This window comes from Salvelinus fontinalis, chromosome 27 (assembly GCF_029448725.1).
Source record: "Salvelinus fontinalis isolate EN_2023a chromosome 27, ASM2944872v1, whole genome shotgun sequence".
NCBI classification, from domain to species: domain Eukaryota; kingdom Metazoa; phylum Chordata; class Actinopteri; order Salmoniformes; family Salmonidae; genus Salvelinus; species Salvelinus fontinalis.
Window position 1 is genome coordinate 12,915,282 of NC_074691.1, and position 18,411 is coordinate 12,933,692.

At 43.0% G+C, this 18,411-nt stretch overlaps 1 protein-coding gene across 1 annotated transcript in view; it reads left to right on the forward strand.

Moving 5' to 3' along the window:
* LOC129825071 (mannosyl-oligosaccharide 1,2-alpha-mannosidase IA-like) overlaps positions 1-18,411 on the forward strand; it is a 169,973-nt gene that overhangs the window by 33,454 nt on the left and 118,108 nt on the right. The window contains exon 2 of the mRNA XM_055884825.1: positions 11,545-11,641. Coding sequence (XP_055740800.1) covers positions 11,545-11,641 — 97 coding nt within the window. The remainder of the gene's footprint in view (positions 1-11,544; positions 11,642-18,411) is intronic.

The following is an 18,411-nucleotide window of genomic DNA, read 5'->3' on the forward strand; positions in this document are numbered from 1 at the left end:
CGTGTCGAGCAGAGGCACTGAATGTGCATGAGACGCTAGAGAAGAGATTGTAGGGTATGCTCCAGATGTGCAGATCCGCCATGAAACCACGGCGAGACTTTTCCTCGCTTTAAAGTGTCACTAGCCTGATCGTCCAGAGAAAATAGCCAGGCACATTCACAGAGTGCCGATGATTGATTAGATTTCTATGCTCGGCTGCATTTGCATAATGAATGGCGTTGATTTCATCAAATGCACTTATGATGAAAGGATACATGTCCAGTGCTCTAAAGTGTGCGGTTCATTGTGCCGTGCTCCCATGAACTATATTGGAAGTCACCAGCACTCTCTGGAATATTGTATTCAAGTAGTCAAAGAAACAAAGATCTGTATTTTGACGTTCAGAAGAAAGTATGGCTCTTGGTGTTAGTTTTCTCTGGCAATTTATTCCCGTCCAAGGAGACAAAAGTCTGGAAGAGAATAATTTGCTGGCAGATTTGGGGTTATGAGTGTCTTCAGCTCACCTGATTTTCATGAATGTTAACAAGGCCCTAAACTCCCTATTTGACTGGATGGGCCCACACATACACACCAAGACGTTCTGTACAACAGCTGACTTTATATGAGAGCGTTAGCTCAATCAAAAAGACAGTGCAAGTGATTGCTTAGGCCTAATCCTTTGCCAGAGCGTAAATGTGTCCCGACGCTGTCACCTCCAATAGCCGGGCGTTCAGATAAGCCTCAGCCAGCTAAGAGGATCTTCTCCAACTCCTCTCCTCCAGGGTTAAGGATGGGTATGTTTAGGTCTGTTGCAAGAAAGAGATGGAGGACGGTGGGGGGGAGAGAGCAAAAGAGAGGAGAGAACAACCGCAATAGTAGAGTGATGAAGGACAGAGAGGGAGAGCAGATGAGAGGAAAGACACTATGAGAAAGTGAGTGTAAAAGGCAGAGGCAGTTTGGTTGACAGTAAACGGGAGTTGGCATGGACGTGGTGTCTGTTGACATTGCCTGTAGTTGGGCTCTCTGTCCTGGACAGCTGCTTGTCCTGAGCCCTGGGTTCTGTGCCTGCTGCCGGCACTGTCTGTCTCTGTCTCCCAGTCTGGCGCTCCTCTCCTTCAGAAACCTTCATGGCACAGAGCTCCTCCAAATCCTAGTTCTGCCCTCCTTCACACACAGCTCAGTCATCAATGTGGGATGGGACTGACAGCAGGGGATAAGGGAAATGGAAATTTGGCAAACAGATGATTTGTTCCCAGGTCCCCAAACTAGCTGAATTTCCTGGGCTGGTCAGCAAAGAGAAAAGAGGGAAAGATGAGTGCAACATGGAGGACAGGCTATCAGGGGATGGAAACGGGGGAGGGGAGGGGATAGTTTCTAATGATTAGGCCTTTTTATTCCTTTTGCTGTTTGAATAGTCACTTATGACTCATGTGATTCACTGACTTTGGTTTTACTCTTCCCCCAAACCCTGTTTTGTCCTCACATGACTCTCCAACCAACCCACATACTGTAGGCCTATAGAAAATAAATCACTCCCTTGGGGCTGGTTTATGAATTAATAGACATCTGTTCCTGATCTGCTCTGCCCCCGCCCTAACCTTTTTTAAAGGCGTGCACACGTCGCACCGAATGGGAATCTAGCGTTTGTCTGCCGATTTAGTTCAGTGCTCTGTGTTTTAGGGGACTTCCCACTGTACGTCTGATTCTTTTTTTCACGCGATTCTACATGTAAAATCAGTGCCCACTCGGTTCACTGTCGGTACACAGCGGTAGTGTCGGCCAACAAATGCTATTTGCGTGTCTGAGCCCTGAGAAGAACAACGCACTGAGGGAGGTTAATCCTCTTAAGACCCCAGAGCCCACTATGGCCTGCTCCACCTTTAGGTCCCCTCTGACAGACTCTCCTGCCGAGGCCTAGCCTGGCTCAGCAGATCGAAGAGTGTCTCTGCTCTGTCAGACCAAACACAGCCATCCAAGAACTGTCTTTTGAGCATAGCTGTGTGTTACCTGACAACAATGGTACACCGCACTGCATCCCAGGGCACCACATAAATGCCACATAGGAGAGCCTTAGTGATATCCCAGCATGCTCTCTGCTCTGCTGCACTGAGAATTCAGTCTTGTTTGTTTCTCACGGCAGAAAGTAACATGTTCTCCCCCCCCGAGCACCCGCTGTCAACTCATTCCAGTGTTGCTGTGACGTCTTTGGACTACACAATGCCGTCGATTAAACAATGGGAGAGCTCCTGCTGCTGATCCTCCCGCCGACAGACCGCATGCAGAGAGTGAGAGAGCCACGAATGACAAGATTACATTTTTGACTCAAACGCTCACATTAAACCCTGACTGGAAAAGCAATTACTGCCTTGTAAATCAGGGAGGCTGGCGCTCCATCTAAGCAGGAGCAGGACTCGCTCTTGGCTGTGCTGGTCCTTGTGCCTCCGTTAGGACCACACTTTGTACAAGGCTTTGTACCGATGTGCAGAGGACTGAATATTGAGCCGTCGGGATGGAGACCGGTAACCAGTGAACAGTGGTGAACAAAAGCATTTCCCATCTGGGAATAGTCCGCCAGAACAGCCTGCTGTTTTTTTTTTTATTGGAAACTAAATTTTGCACTACTGAATGAGAATCAATATGGCCCGTGTTCAAGGCCTCCCATCTCCCCACAACTTCTAATTCAGTTCTGGCAAATGGTTCTGGTTCCAAGTCGCCTAGTTACTAGCTAAACCAACCAACAGAACCACTGGCTTGTATTTGGCACCCTCTCAGCAGGACCAGAGTAAGGTGTGAGCTGTGAGCGCTGGGAGGCTGCGAGGGGGTGGGGCCCAGGGTTTTGGGGTAAATAACACCATAGACTCATTAACTCGATCTGTCTGTCTCTCCCGCTCTCTGTGTGGGAGTCGATAAACTCATCTAATTTCTGGAGGAGAATGCTGGCTGGTATGGGGAGTCCACGCTGTGTTGCAAATGACTTCCCACCAGCATTCTCTACAGGGGGGCCCTCAGACAGAGAGACGAGAAGGGACTATTTGTTTAGGCCTGGGACTGAGTGGAGCTGTTTTCATTTCATTATCAGAGAAATCAGAGTGAGAGGTGCCTTTTCATTAACACCATTATGATCCCCTCTGGAAGTTTCTCCCACAATGTTAAAGGGGAATTTCACCCTGGGGGAATCTGGGCTTGTTTTCATCATGTCATTGCTAGGACAGTGAGATATGTTTCACACATAATTGCCCAGGAGGAAGGCAGGTCAGGGCTTCGCGCATTGAATGATACACCCAATGACGATACCAGCACCAAGCGGGCAGATGACAAATACGGGTACTAGCTAAGTAAGTTATTTGTCCTCCAAACCACTTAGCTAGCTAACTTTAGTTTATCTACAAAAACTCATATTGTGTATTTGCTGGCTAACATACTACTGTGTTACAGTGGGGGGGGGGGGGGGGGGGGGGATCAAATTATTTTTATGTCTGTTAAGTTAGCCAGCTCAACAACTATCGGTAGCCATATCTATGACAAAAAATAGAATAGGTTTTACAATCTGAGATCTTTTCTTTCTTGGTTGTAAAAGCTCTTCTCTTTTTAGTCATAGATATAGCTAGCTACTAAACAGCAAGCTTCAACATTACAACCAACCACCTAAAGCTAGGTTTACAAGCGAAAGTTAGCACATGACTGGAGTTGGCTAGCTGGCTAACTTGAAATGCGCCTGCTAACGTGTAACATCAGCAACTGTAAATAATTTTACTAGCTAGCTAGGTAACATAATTGATGAGGGTTGACATTGGTTATGATTATGACCTTGGATGCATTTAAATCTCACAAAATTATAGGCATGATGCAAGATAGGATTCCAAACAGATGTAAATAACAAGTATTGCATATCCAGCAAGCTAGCTAGATAAGTTACCTACCAAACATTGAGGAGAAATAATACAATAATTTACTGTTATAAATCAAAATCAACTGTAAAAATATTTGCCTAAGCATGCCTGATACACATGGCTGTAGGTAGATACTGTCTGCTTACCTGCCTAGGCTCATTTGTACTGTCTGGTCGAGTTGAGGGTTATGCCATATCTAATTATTTTAGACTTGATATTGTTGTAAATGTAATCTCTGTGCCTGCGCACATGTACAGTTAAAGTCAGAAGTATACATTTTAAAACAGTTTTTCACAATTCCTGACATTTAATCCTTGTAGAAATTCCCTGTCTTAGGTCAGTTAGGATCACCACTTTATTTTAAGAATGAAATGTCAGAATAATAGTTGATAGAATTATTTATTTCAGCTTTTATTTCTTTCATCACATTCCCAGTGGGTCAGAAGTTTACATACACTCAATTAGTATTTGGTAGCATTGCCTTTAAATTGTTTAACTTGGGTCAAACGTTTCGGGTAGCCTTCCACAAGCTTCCCACAATAAGTTTGGTGAATTTTGTCCCATTCCTCCTGACAGAGCTGGTGTAACGTAGTCAGGTTTGTGGGCCTCCTTGCTCTCTCACGCTTTTTCAGTTCTTCCCACAAATCTTCTATAGAATTGAGGTCAGGGCTTTGTGAAGGCCACTCCCATACCTTGACTTTGTTGTCCTTAATCAATTTTGCCACAACTTTGGAAGAATGCTTGGGGTCATTGTCCAGTTGGAACACCCATTTGCGACCAAGCTTTAACTTCCAGACTGATGTCTTGAGATGTTGCTTCAATATATCCACATAATTTTCCTACCTCATGATGCCATCTATTTTGTGAAATGCACTAGTCCCTCCTGCAGCAAAGCACCCCCACAACATGATGCTGCCACCCCCGTGCTTCACAGTTGGGATGGTGTTCTTCGGCTTGCAAGCATCCCCCCCTTTTCCTCCAAACATAACGATGGTCATTACGGCCAAACAGTTCTATTTTTGTTTCATCAGACCAGAGGACATTTTTCCAAAAAGTACAATCTTCGTGCCCATGTGCAGTTGCAAACTGTAGTCTGGCATTTTTATGCCGGTTTTAGAGCAGTGGCTTCTTCCTTGCTGAGCGGCCTTTCAGGTTATGTCGATATAGGACTCGTTTTACTGTGGATATGGATACTTTTGTACCTGTTTCCTCCAGCATCTTCACAAGGTCCTTTGCTGTTGTTCTGGGATTGATTTGCACTTTTCGCACCAAAGTACGTTCATCTCTAGGAGACAGAACGCGTCTTTTTCCTGAGCGGTATGACGGCTGCGTGGTCCCATGGTGTTTACACTTGCGTACTATTGTTTGTACAGATGAACGTGGTACGTTCAGGCGTTTGGAAATTGCTCCCAAGGATGAACCAGACTTGCGGAGGTCTACAATATTTTTTTCTGAGGCCTTGGCTGATTTCTTTTGATTTTCCTATGATGTCAAGCAAAGAGGCGCTGAGTTTGAAGCTAGGCCTTGAATTGCATCCACAGGTACACCTAGAAAATAAATACTTTTTTTGCTTCATAAAGTAATCCAACAATATGTGCACAGCCAATCGTGTTTATTTTCAAATAATGTTCATTTCTGCCGACACCTTGTCTATTTCAAGTCTTCCCTCATTGATCGAGACAGGTCTCTGTCCTCGTGACATGCAGCACTTTGGGGTGGACACCCACCTGTCTCCATCAATGAGAGAAGACTTGAAATAGACAAGGTGTCGGCAGAAATGAACATTATCTGATGTAAGAATCTGTAACTACAGTACTCTGCACTTGTGTGTCTCTACACCTGAGAAACATTTGGACATGCAGTTCATACAAAAAAAATCACATGTTACTTTTACCATATAACAATGTTTTTGAACACTGTTCTCTTGAGTTAGCATTAAATAGTGTACACTCGCCTGTATTTTAGGTTCTGAAACATTTTGATCAAACTAACATTCCTCGTATATCTGAATGTCTAGCATCTCTTTGATAATAAAGAGCCCTGTACAGCTTATATAAATATATTCTGTGAATCCATAAGGGCAGACAAATTTAGAAGATTGATAGAACATATCCATATTTATTTTATGGTGGTTCTACATCAGCGCTTTCCAACCATGTTCCTGGAGAGCTACCATCCTGTAGGTTTTCAATCCGACCCTAATCTAGCACACCTGATTTCTAATTATTAGCTGTGTTTACACAGGCAGGCCCTACTGTTTTTTTTCTCCGCTAATTAGTCTTCATCAGAATCATAAAACACGGGACGAGATGTTGAAACTGTCCATTGTGCCAATAGATGGTATGCACTCACATGAGATTTGCCGTGATGTTGACAGAGTGGCATGGGAGGTTTATTTCTTAGACTGGGTTAAGATGTCAATTTTGGGACACATCCTCAGTAGTGTGCCTTCGAATCAGTGGGTGTTTCGGCCTTTAATCACTAAACACCCTCATCAAAGGTGGCCAGCTAAAGGGTGATCAAGCCTTAGCTTGTGTCGCATGCCCAATTAAGATTTCCCACGGGACTATGCAAGGCAGGGGCGTCCTCTTCCCTGAGCCAGCCCTACAGCTGACCGCATACCTCATATGCCCTCCTCAAGTTGGACGGATCTGAATTGGGTTCTCAGGTGGGGGTGGGGGGGGGGGTCATGAAATTATAGCCCAGCAAGGGTCCTTCCGTTTGATCCAGATCCACTGGCTGCCTCTTTCAGCTGCTCTTTCAGCTGCTTGTCAAAAGACCAATTAGGTGGTTAAAGGTGTGAAAAGTCTTAGGAAGGCAGTTCTTACACAGTATGAATTGTTGCGTATGGGAGATTGAGGGGCATTGGCACATCACTTGCTCTCATACATTACATTTACTGTCTAAGCACAACCCTGCACAACAACAAAAACCTTCCTCATCTCAAAGTACTGTCTGTAAACCTCCCCCAGCTCATTGACTTTGACAGATTAGTCTTGTCAATAGTAGCCTTTTGCTGGGGAATTTTGTATTGCGTTTTGAGAATCTGCAGAGAGAATAATGAGGTGCTTGTGTCATTACTGTTTTTGTGTCATTTACTGTTGTAGTCTTGCTTTTATACCTTTCAGTGTCCCTTGTTGTTCTCCATAACCGCAAGGTGTGTCCGCTCCCTCATGCTTGTATATTCAAAATGCCCCCGCTTTGGGGTATTTTTCAGGAGGACACTGGAATGACTCCAGATAACCTGAGTTTTACTAAAAGAGAAAGGGGTAGACTAAATTGATTACATGGTCTGGAAGGTACACTGTGGTCATCAAGCTACCTCTAATGACCTGTAACCAGAGAACACAAACACTGCCCAATTCATACAAGCTGAGCTATCTTTGCCGTCAGCTTGTAAATATTTTGGCCAATTTATCTTCACTAGCTAGGGATTGGAAGCGCATGTTGGTGGAATCAGTTTGTGTACCACCTACAACAAAATACACAATTTAACCAGCCCACTAATTGTATTGATCTCTATTAGACTGGCTAGCTAAGCATACCTAACATGGACATTTCAATATTGTCAGCTTGCTGTTGGTTAACTAGCATCACTAAATTGTCAGTAAGATTGCTAGCCAGCTGAGACTGGCTGAAAACCAACTAAACAACCATAGGCTATGTATACACATTCATGCTACCAACACACAGAGTAAGTTATCTATATCGACAATTCAATTTTTAATGAGTGTTTTCCAGACAAGCGTGAAATAGAGGGCTACCAAATTGAGATGCTTTTTATTTGGTACTATTAGCTAACTTACGTTTGCTAAGGTCAGTCAAAGATAGAACGAATCTCTGGTAGCTAGAATGGTGAAAGATGACACATTTTCACGCTTGTTTGTAATTAGCACAGCCAGGTACAGAACACCACACGGGTATGATGACAAACGGTGAAAAACAACCTTTTTCAAAATAATCTTGCCTAGAGTACTTTAAAGATTACTGTGTTGGTCGTTCAAAGTATAAAAAAAAAAGTCATTATTCATGTTTGTGGGAACTCCCCCTCTACCTAGCGGGCGGTATCAGCATTCACTATTATTGTCGGACTTTGTGGTTCATTATGAGCAGACCAATACACAGGGAGTCGAAACTTCCCGACTCTACCAAATAAAAATGTGCTAGTTCTAGCTTGTGGTTTGGATAATTGTGATGTTGATGATAAAAACGTAATGTTATTAATATAGTAATGACTATCTGCCTTGACAGAGCCAGGGTGAAATTCCATTTTTAAGCCTTCATAGTGGGCTTTCCATGATGGACTGATCCAAACACTCTCTCACACTTAGGCTAAACAATTGTGAATGTGAAGGGCAGGCCCGGTCCTGGCTGTTCTGCTGCCCTAGACAAGACAAAAAACAATTGCCACCCTCCTATACCCCCGTGAAACTAGAATACTCCCAGTAAGAAACATGACGTTAAAAAGATGTCTAAAATATGTATTTTTCCAGAAGTTTAACTTGGGTTCATTTTCGGTTCTGAATGAAAGGTGAAAATATGTATTTTCTGTACGTTTATAATACTTATTTTCCGGATGTTGAAATCTGGTTTATTTTCAGTAATGAATTAAAGTTGAAAAGACGTATTGAATAGATTATATTAGAGTTATGTAGGGTACATTACATTGTATTGCACTATACTCTACTGTGCTGTACTGGTGTACTGAACTATACTTTACTGTATTGTGCTGTCCAAACATTTGAAACCGATGTCTATAATTGGTTAAGATTTGGTCCGGAAAAATGTTTCGGCCACGTCAAGGCCGGTCCGAATAAAATCTGAACCAAATATAGACGTCTATGTTTGGGCCAAATATAGGCCGGTCCGAACCGAATGTCTGTGGACCTGGAAATCGGGGCTGGACCAGACCAAATCTGAACTTAATTAACATAGACTTCCGGTCTGTGGATGTTGAAATCAAGGCTGGTCCGTACCGGCCAAAAGAACGTTGTTGGTCTGTGCTTACTGGGGTGTAGCCTACAGTGTCGGCCCACAATGGCATTTTCTGAATGCCCATCCATGTCGTAAGCCTACCGTTTGTAAAACAGGCAGTTGCATTGGCTTTATTAGGCCCCATTCCTGTGACTAATCATTTTGTCTATTTAAGCTCTGAATATCAGCTACCTAACTTTATCAGAAGTTATCCCGAGCATATTTGCAATGAGAATCAATGTGTTTACACAGCGGGAAATGCAGAAGTATAGAATCTATAGAATTTTTCGCTATGATCATCTTTTCAAAAATGTACACATTCAAACTTGAAACCACTGAGGTCAGGCTATTTGATCTGAGAAACGTGCATGATTTAAAAAGTATATTTTCATGACTTTGTCATAAATGTGATCTCTACTCCAGCCTGTAGGCTACATAAATGGCCATATACTCTTTCTACCATAGGCTACATGATTTATGTATTTTTTAAATTATTATTTTATTTAAAAAAAAAAATTATCCCCTTTTCCCCCCAATTTTCGTGGTATCCAATCGCTAGTAATTACTATCTTGTCTCATTGCTACAACTCCCATACGGGCTCGGGAGAGACGAAGGTCGGAAGCCATGCGTCCTCCGAGGCACAACCCAACCAAGCCGCACTGCTTCTTTAACACAGCGCGCCTCCAACCCGGAAGCCAGCCGCACCAATGTGTCGGAGGAAACACCGTGCACCTGTCCCCCTTGGCTAGCGCGCACTGCGCCCAGCCCGCCACAGAAGTCGCTGGAGCGCGATGAGACAAGGAAATCCCTACCGGCCAAACCCTCCCTAACCCGGACGACGCTAGCCCAATTGTGCGTCACCCCACGGACCTCCCGGTCGCGGCCGGCTGCGACAGAGCCTGGGGGCGAACCCAGAGACTCTGGTGGCGCGGTGCCCTAGACCACTGCGCCACCCGGGAGGCCCTTATTTATTTTAACAGAATTTTGCTGAGGGGCACTCGGCATGCACAAGCAAAATATTTTGCGCCCCTGCTTTTGAAAAAGTGAGCACTGCTTATCAAGGGGCGTCATCAGCGCTCACCAAAATATTTTATATTCCACTGGGTGAGAGAAATTGTCATTCATTTTGGGCAGAATGTTGTGTACCGGTAGTTTTATATGTTGGAGGTGCGTCTAGGTCAATTTAGCTCGGAAAATGCCACTCCCCCCCCCATTCTGTCGCTGTAGGCGTGCCGCCTAATCCTTCTAATCCATCTCTGCTCTCTGTCACAGGCAGCAGACTTTTTAACACTCAATTTAATTCCAATCTTTCCACATTTTGTGCTCCAATCATTTGTGCATTAGCAACATAATCTCATCATTTGAAATGGTGGCGGTAACCAAGAGAGAACACAGGGGTTGCTCTGGTTTTCACATTGCAGGAAGGGCACACATCATTAATGAACACCTTGACGTTGTGTTTTTCTCCGCTTGATTAAGAATCAGAGAAAGACTTGTCGATCTCAGAAAACGCTCCAGAAAATACTGATCTGTAAACAAATGAGTAGACCTAATCTCTGTTTAAGAGGGACCATTATTGTTTCTGTCCATTGACTACCCTTATCCACTTAGATTGTTTTGCTAGTGATTTTCAATAGCCAGCATTGGATTTTGGACCCTCTTTCCCTGTGTGGATCTGACAAGCTGAGAGTCTTGAGGAAAACATTATTTTAATCTCTGTCTGGTCTTCTCATCTTTTGCTCGAGGCGGATTTCAGCTTCAATCTGCCTCTGTATCAACTTTAGAGAATGGCAGCATATTTCTCTCTCTTCTCCTTTACAGCCTAATCCTCCCAACAACAAACACTGGAGGACACACTGGTAATCGCTACCCTGCAGAAGAGAACTGAGATGTGACGGTGCAGAGAGAGAATTCGACACTAGCACTGTGTTGGGGGGCATTGTTAGTGCAGCCAGACAACCCATTACCTTCCAATTTATCATTTCTGGCCTGTTATTTTCCCATATGCAAACTTAGTTGGACTGTATTATAGCCGAAAGCAGTGGTGTTGCAATATTAAATGGGTAATATAATCTCACTGGCACTCAACAAAGTCAACTTTATAGATTGCAGTTTTAAGTGAGTAATATACCTTTTCATTAAAATGTGTAAACTTTGAAAAGCTGTCCTTGTTTTGAACAGTTTTTATCTGCTGCCATCTGGATCGCTTCACCAGGGAGAGGGAACAAACGGGGACATTTAAGGAGGATTAGGTGTAAATTATAGTCTTTGGGACCAAAAATAGATACTGTCAGAAGACACCGATTTGAAGAACAACCTTGTGACGCATGTAGCTTAGAAATTCAGCATGTAAGGTAGAGTATGGATGTCTCTCAGTGGTTAAGTATCACAAACCAGGGTCACGGAATACGTCAAACTGAGACTTTTTCTTGTGTAATGTCAAGGTCTATTAAATGATTGACAGACTTCCCTGCACATTTAATATCTGAGGTGACAACAACATGGTGTCCAACATAAAATAGCCTGAAGTCTGTTCCATGTCACAAATACACCCTTATTTAACAAAACAAATACTTTACTGGAAACCTGCCCATAATGACCAAACCACCCAAAGGAAGTGAATCACCCTTCATAGATCTGCTAAGACTAAACCTATTTCCCCCCTTGTCCCCCCTCCCCTTCTTCTCCCTTTGCCCACAGATGATGAAGTTTGCCTGGGACAGTTACAAGCGATACGCCTGGGGATCCAATGAGCTGAGGCCTGTCTCCAAGCAAGGCCACTCCAGCAATCTGTTTGGTGAGTATCTGTCCCCATCCCCATTCAGTCCCGCGGACAGCTGATTCATGCCCGCCTCCCGCTGCCATCAGCCTTGCCCCACAGATTAGGACCAAATTGACCAAATATAATCACAACAATTTCAAAGATTTTACTGAATTACAGTTCATATAAGGAAATCAGTCAATTGAAATAAATAAATTAGGCCCTAATCTATGGATTTCACATGACTGGGAGTACAGATATGCATCTGTTGGTCACCAAAAAAATGTAATAAAAATAAAGTAGGGGTGTGAATCAGAAAACCAGTCAGTATCTGGTTTTCCCACCATCTGCCTCACGTTGCGTGACACATAGAGTTGATCAGGTTGTTGATTGTGGCCTGTGGAATGTTGTCCCACTCCTCTTCAATGCCTGTGTGATGTTGCTGGATATTGGCAGGAACTGGAACACACTGTTATACATGTCAATTCAGAGCATCCCAAACGTGCTCAATGGGTTACGTGTCTGGTGAGTATACAGGCCATGGAATAACTGGGGCATTTTCAGTTTCCAGGAATTGTGTACAGATCCCTGCAACATGTTGCCGTGCATTATCATGCTGAAACATGAGGTGATGCGGCGGATGAATGACACCACAATGGGCTCCAGGATCTCGTCACGGTATCTCTGTGCATTCAAATTGCCATCAATAAAATGCAATTGTGTTTGTTGTCTGTATCTTATGCCTGGCCATAGAGTAATCCCACCACCACCATGGGACACTCTGTTCACAATGTTGACGTCAGCAAACACGACGCCATACATGTGGTCTGCGGTTGTGAGGACGGTTGGACGTACTACCAAATTCTCAAAAACGACATTGGAGGTGATATATGGTAAAGAAATTAACGTGGAGGCGAAAGAAACGCACACCTGTTTAGGTGAGGCGCTGGCTAGCGGAGTAGAACACTCGAAAAATTAAAGGAGAGCCGCACACTCTAGGAGCTCAGATGCAATGATTTAATAACCAACGTTTCGGCAGAGAAGCTGTCTTCATCAGGGTATAATAAGAAATTAACATTCAATTATCTGGCAACAGCTCCAGTGGACATTCCTGCAGTCAGCATGCCAGTTGCGTGCTCCCTCAACTTGACATCTGTAGCATTGTGTTGTGACAAAATTTCAAATTTGAGTGGCCTTTTATTGCTCCCAGCACAAGGTGCACCTGTGTAACGATCATGCTGTTCAATCTGCTTCTTGATATGCCACACCTGTCAGGTGGATGGATTATCTTGGCAAAGGAGAAATGCTAACTCACCGGGATGTAAACAAATTTGTGTACAAAATTTGGAAAGAAATTAGCTTTTTGTTTGGAACCAACAGTTTGCGTTTATATTTTTGTTCAGTGTATTAGTCAATAATCCTGTGGTGCCGGGACAGGCCGGGGAGAGGAGAGGGTACCTGGAGCACCACCGAGCCTGTTCTACCTCAGTCGGGCTGGGAGGCTCAGACAAAAGGTGCATTGTATTGTCTACTCAAATTGTAATCTTGTTTTGTTAGTGGACGGTATCGCTGCTGCTGTAGACGTCTATTGAAGATGTATCGTTAATGGAACTTTTTCTGCCTGGCACAGAGGATTTCATAAAATATATTTGAGTAATAAACCCTTTGTTTACACACACAGCTTCTTAAACTCTTTTAGTAAACTCTGTAGTAACTGGAGAAAGCTCTTAATAGTTGGTATAGGCTTTGATATGCTTTGATGGAAGCATCTCATGACTGATAGATCCAGATAGACGCACATTGTTCTGTCGTCTCTGAGATTTGGTGCACAGAAGACTGCAATAAGCTATAGATGTTTGCGCCCCCTATGTCTGTGAATCCTATGGCTGCTGGGTATTTGCTGGACATTAAGAGCGGTTCATTAAGCACCTGTGTGTGTTAAAGGGAGGTAGTTGAGTTAAAGGCAGTGAGGTAGTGTGTTTCTCAAAGTGTTGCTGCTTCCTTTCTTTCTTTCACATGTGAGACATACTAGAGAATACTGTATGCTCCTGCATGACTCCTGGGGGAATGGAACGATTGCAGTTTTCTTGTTTATACACACACACACACACACACACACACACACACACACACACACACACACACACACACACACACACACACACACACACACACACACACACACACACACACACACACACACACACACACACACACACACACACACACACACACACACACACACACACACACACACACACACACACACACTAAACAACCCCCTCCTGTGTGGTTGGTATTACACTGCATGTCTTGTACCACAGAATGCCCCAATATTTGTTTTATTAAGATGCAGTACTTGCCAAATGGAAGTGAGCAATGACATGTATTTTTTCCTACCTCTCTCCTCCTCCTCCAGCAAACCACTCAGCACAGCTAGTTCCTCTTACAATGTATTACAAGCCATTTGTTATAGCCATTACTATCATTGAGTTTCATTTTGTGGAGTTAAATTAATACTCCATGTTCGAAGGACCTCACTTCCATTTGCAGATGAAGGATGAGTAATGCTTTGGTTCGCCAACCCTGGTCTGTGTGCAGTGGGTTGAGGTGGCTTATTCTGGGTGGTATTTAATTAAACTCCTGTTTATTTCACAAAGCTTGAACATCGTTAACATTTTGGGGGAAATAATTTGTCATTGGCTTTAATATTTTACTTGCATTAACTGTGATCCATAACTAGTGTGTACATTAAGCAGTTTTCTGTTGGACATAAAACACTGTAAAAACACCAGGAAATCAGGTCCAAGTGTCTTTGATTTTGGAAAACTGTTCCCAAGTATTCCAATAATAGAGAGACACGTGATTGTATACAAATGTAAGCAGGGTTTGAAATGGTTATATTTTAGTCAAATCTTCTATCTGTTTGGGATTATTGTGGTGAAATTGCAGTCTACAAATGATTTATGTTCCGGCCTCCAGACCATCCAAAATTCGGCTCACGGCTGAATCTAGTTGATGATCCCTGCGTTACAATGTAATACATTTGATCAACTTTATTTGTAGATTTCATTAGTAATAGAGTTATGGTAAGTAATACACTCCAGTTACAGCTTCTTTTGATAAAGTAGAAAGTAAATAAAATAATAACAATAATATAACCAATCAGACGGGTGCACAGGTGAAATGATTTGCCATATTCCTAAACAAAAGCACCAGTATATGAACAATTGTAAAGGGTAAATTGCATCAATAAATATTAATAAAACAAAATATAAAAGTATTCATTTGGTTCGGCTTGCCATTGTTAACTACACAAGTTGTATGTTGTCCTTAGTGTCTGATTACATACCATTTCCAGCCTTTCATAATAAAATAATTAGACTATTTTTCCAAATTCAGTCATCCTTTTTCACCCTCATCATTCAGATAATTCAGTGGTTCCCCTCGGATTTTTTTCAGCAGCAGTGGCTGTTGGCCTATGGCGGTTCTAGTCTTAACACTTCCTCTCCCCTCCCTCGCTTTATGTGGCCTAATTAAATTTGAGCAATGAGGATATTTGTTTGGCTCTAATATGATGTCTGTCCAGCTGTAAGTGAGCTCTGGTATGTGATAGGCTGTATGTGGGTGTGCTGTGCTGGATGGTCTGTGACAGTTGGGAGTGGTGTGTTGACAGGCTTGCAGATGGGCCTGATACCCAGGCTGTCTTAACGCTGTCTTACAGAGGTGCTAAATGAGGTGTGGAGGAGAGCTTTCTCTCTCCCCTCTCTCTCGGTCTGTCTCTTTCCATCTTCTCCCCTCTCTGTCTCTCTTTCTATCCTCTCCCCTCTCTCTCTCTACGTGTTGAACAGCTCTCCTCTGCACCACCGATGACACCAGTCATTTCAGACACAGGCAATATTCCCACACGGAGCTCCCATTCTAATTAAAACATCTCTCTAATATCCCATGAATGTTCTCCAGCCTCACTCATAACTTTCCATTAGGGACAGGAGTTGCATATACATTTTTGCCAGCGCTCAAATCAAATCAAATGTTATTTGTTAGCAGATGTTAATGCGAGTGTAGCGAAATGCTTGTGCTTCTAGTTCCGACAATGCAGTAATAACCAACGAGTAATCTAACCTAACAATTCCACAACTACTACCTTATACACACAAGTGTAAAGGGATAAAGAATATGTACATAAAGATATATGAATGAGTGATGGTACAGAACGGCATAGGCAAGGTGCAGTAGATGGTATCGAGTATTGTATATACATATGAGATGAGTAATGTAGGGTATGTAAAGATAAAAGTGCATTGTTTAAAGTGGCTAGTGATACATGTATTACATAAAGATGGCAAGATGCAGTAGATGATATAGAGTACAGTATACATATACATATTAAGTGGCATTGTTTAAAGTGGCTAGTGATACATTTTTGATCAATTCCATTGAGCAGGAGTTGAGTCAGTATGCACAGGGCGGGGTCGAGTATGGCACCTCATTTAAAGGCCTTATACAGATTCTTCCTACTTAATCGTTTACTCTCTTGAAATAGTTTCTAACAATTTTGGTGATTAGACTTTCATATTTAACTGAGCATTTCAATCACCCTTGTGTAAATTCTATTTCATTATCAGGGATTTAAGATATGCAAATGCCTGTCTGAGAGAAAGTCCTCTGAATCTGTAATGGCAGATTACTTTGTCTTGATTTTGGAGCATTTATCAGTCCTTGCCCTTTCCGTATTCCATTTTCAGAGAAATACATTTATTTGCAAGATTTCATCTGAGATTCTACTTTGTTTAGAAGGAAGCCTCATTAACTTGCTTCCATAACACTGGAACAGACAAAGGCAATTATGTTGTCTTCAACGGCGCTTGCCAAGCCTATTTTTATTTTTCCTTTAACTCCTTTTATGTGCCATTGATTGCAGCACAAGAGCCCCAAAGCTTGACAATAGTACTTTTCTTCAACCTGTTTTCATCACAAGGAAGAAAAAAGGCTCTCAACCATGGTCAAAGGTGGCCGGAGAACAAGTACCTTATGAAACATTCATGGCTTTGCGGCATTCTCTTTTAATACAAGTTTCAGCTTTCCCGCTTCTCTCCTGCCTGCCGTCACTACAAGGCTTCAGGAATAGGATTTACCTGCCACAATTTGATTAACGCCCGTAATTTAGCCAGGTAAGCTGGAAACAATATATACTGTCACTAGCATTTATTCCTGTCACCCACTCTCATAACGGCACACAGTGACGAGCGAAGGGGCGTCCAATGGTTTTCAGCACCACACAGCCCAGCCGGTGCTCCTTCTCTCCACTGTCTGCTGTCTGAGAGGTCACACACACACACACGTCAATCATCACCCGAGGGCCCTGGCAACCACCCCATGCCAAGACTCTTATATCCAGGGGAGAGAGAGAGCCACTTACTAAAACAGGAATATGTACCCGGTGGTGCCTTGAGGGGGGAGGGGGGGGGGGGGGGGGTACTGGTTGAACACACACACATACTACCTACACCAAGGATAAACTCAGTCGGCCTCCTATTAATTAAGAAATGACGGAGCTTTGCATTATTAATCTATGTTAGTGCTTGGTTAATGGGACCTGAGGTATGCATAATACATGGCCTGACATCTGCTCTGCTACGCGCTGTTTACCTGGGAAGACGAGGCCGAGACATTGATGACAGTGTGCTGTTTTTCCTTCTCTATTGGGTTACGGCTGCTCCGCCAGCTGCAGATGCATGCAGGAGCCAGATGGGCCAGACGCATACGCCCTGCTCTGCCTTGCAGGAAGTCGGCCTGGAAGCCAACAACGCTCTAGTTCAGAAAGTAGGCCTAGACTCTGGGCTTTGGGATGCCACTTGTTCAAACGTCTATTGAAGAGTCTTTTCATATGAGACACTGCTGGGAAAGCAACACTTTTTACCGACCCTTCCTTGCAATTAGATTTAGAATATCCCAGAGATTTGACACACTTGCCTACCGTATTGTACCTTATTATTTCTTCAGTTTTGTCCTTTTCAGTCCAACCTCATGGTGCATCCGTGATTGTAATCGTACTTGCTACCTGAGTTGATGTGTTATGACATGTTTTTTGTTGTTTAGACTAGGTCTCCTGTCTCCAGGGTTGGGAAATGAATAATAGAGCCTGGGAATGTTGTCCTAATATAATTGTTGTTATTCGGTCTGATCAATGAAGTCAGTCAAGTCCTGCTGATGTCTTCGTTCCCTCATGGCTTGACTAATTAATACCTACCCTTCGCATGTCTCTTTGTTAATGAGGAAAGTAAATCAAATGGGTTATTTATATTGTGGAGAGAATAAAGGGAATGCATGCAGTTTTTTTCCTAATTGATTTCGTAAGTGATTTCTCACTCGCGACATGAGCATCAAGCCTCTATCAAGTTACATCTAATTAAACCTAGAATTGACAGAGATGAGAGAATGGTTTTGTGCCAAAGTGTTGTTTGGAAATGAGTCTCCTGTAACTGTTCTACTTCCATTGTAGACATTTTAGGCAAAACCTGAGGACTGTGCTCTCTAGAATATGAAATGAAGAATTTTGTCATATAAAGTGTCTGAGTACACTTGTTTTATGCACGTCTATAAAGTAGTTCAGTTATACATGTCGGAATGTTTTTTTTTATTGTTAGCTAAATTGTGATCCATAATATTGAGTAATTTGAGTTGTCTGGGGGTAGATCCAGTACCCGTGTAGTTGGGCAGGAAATCAAAGAAGATTGTTTATGACTAGCCAGAGGAGATGTAGCTATTTTCTGAAGTCCCTCTTCTACTACCCCTTCTATCTG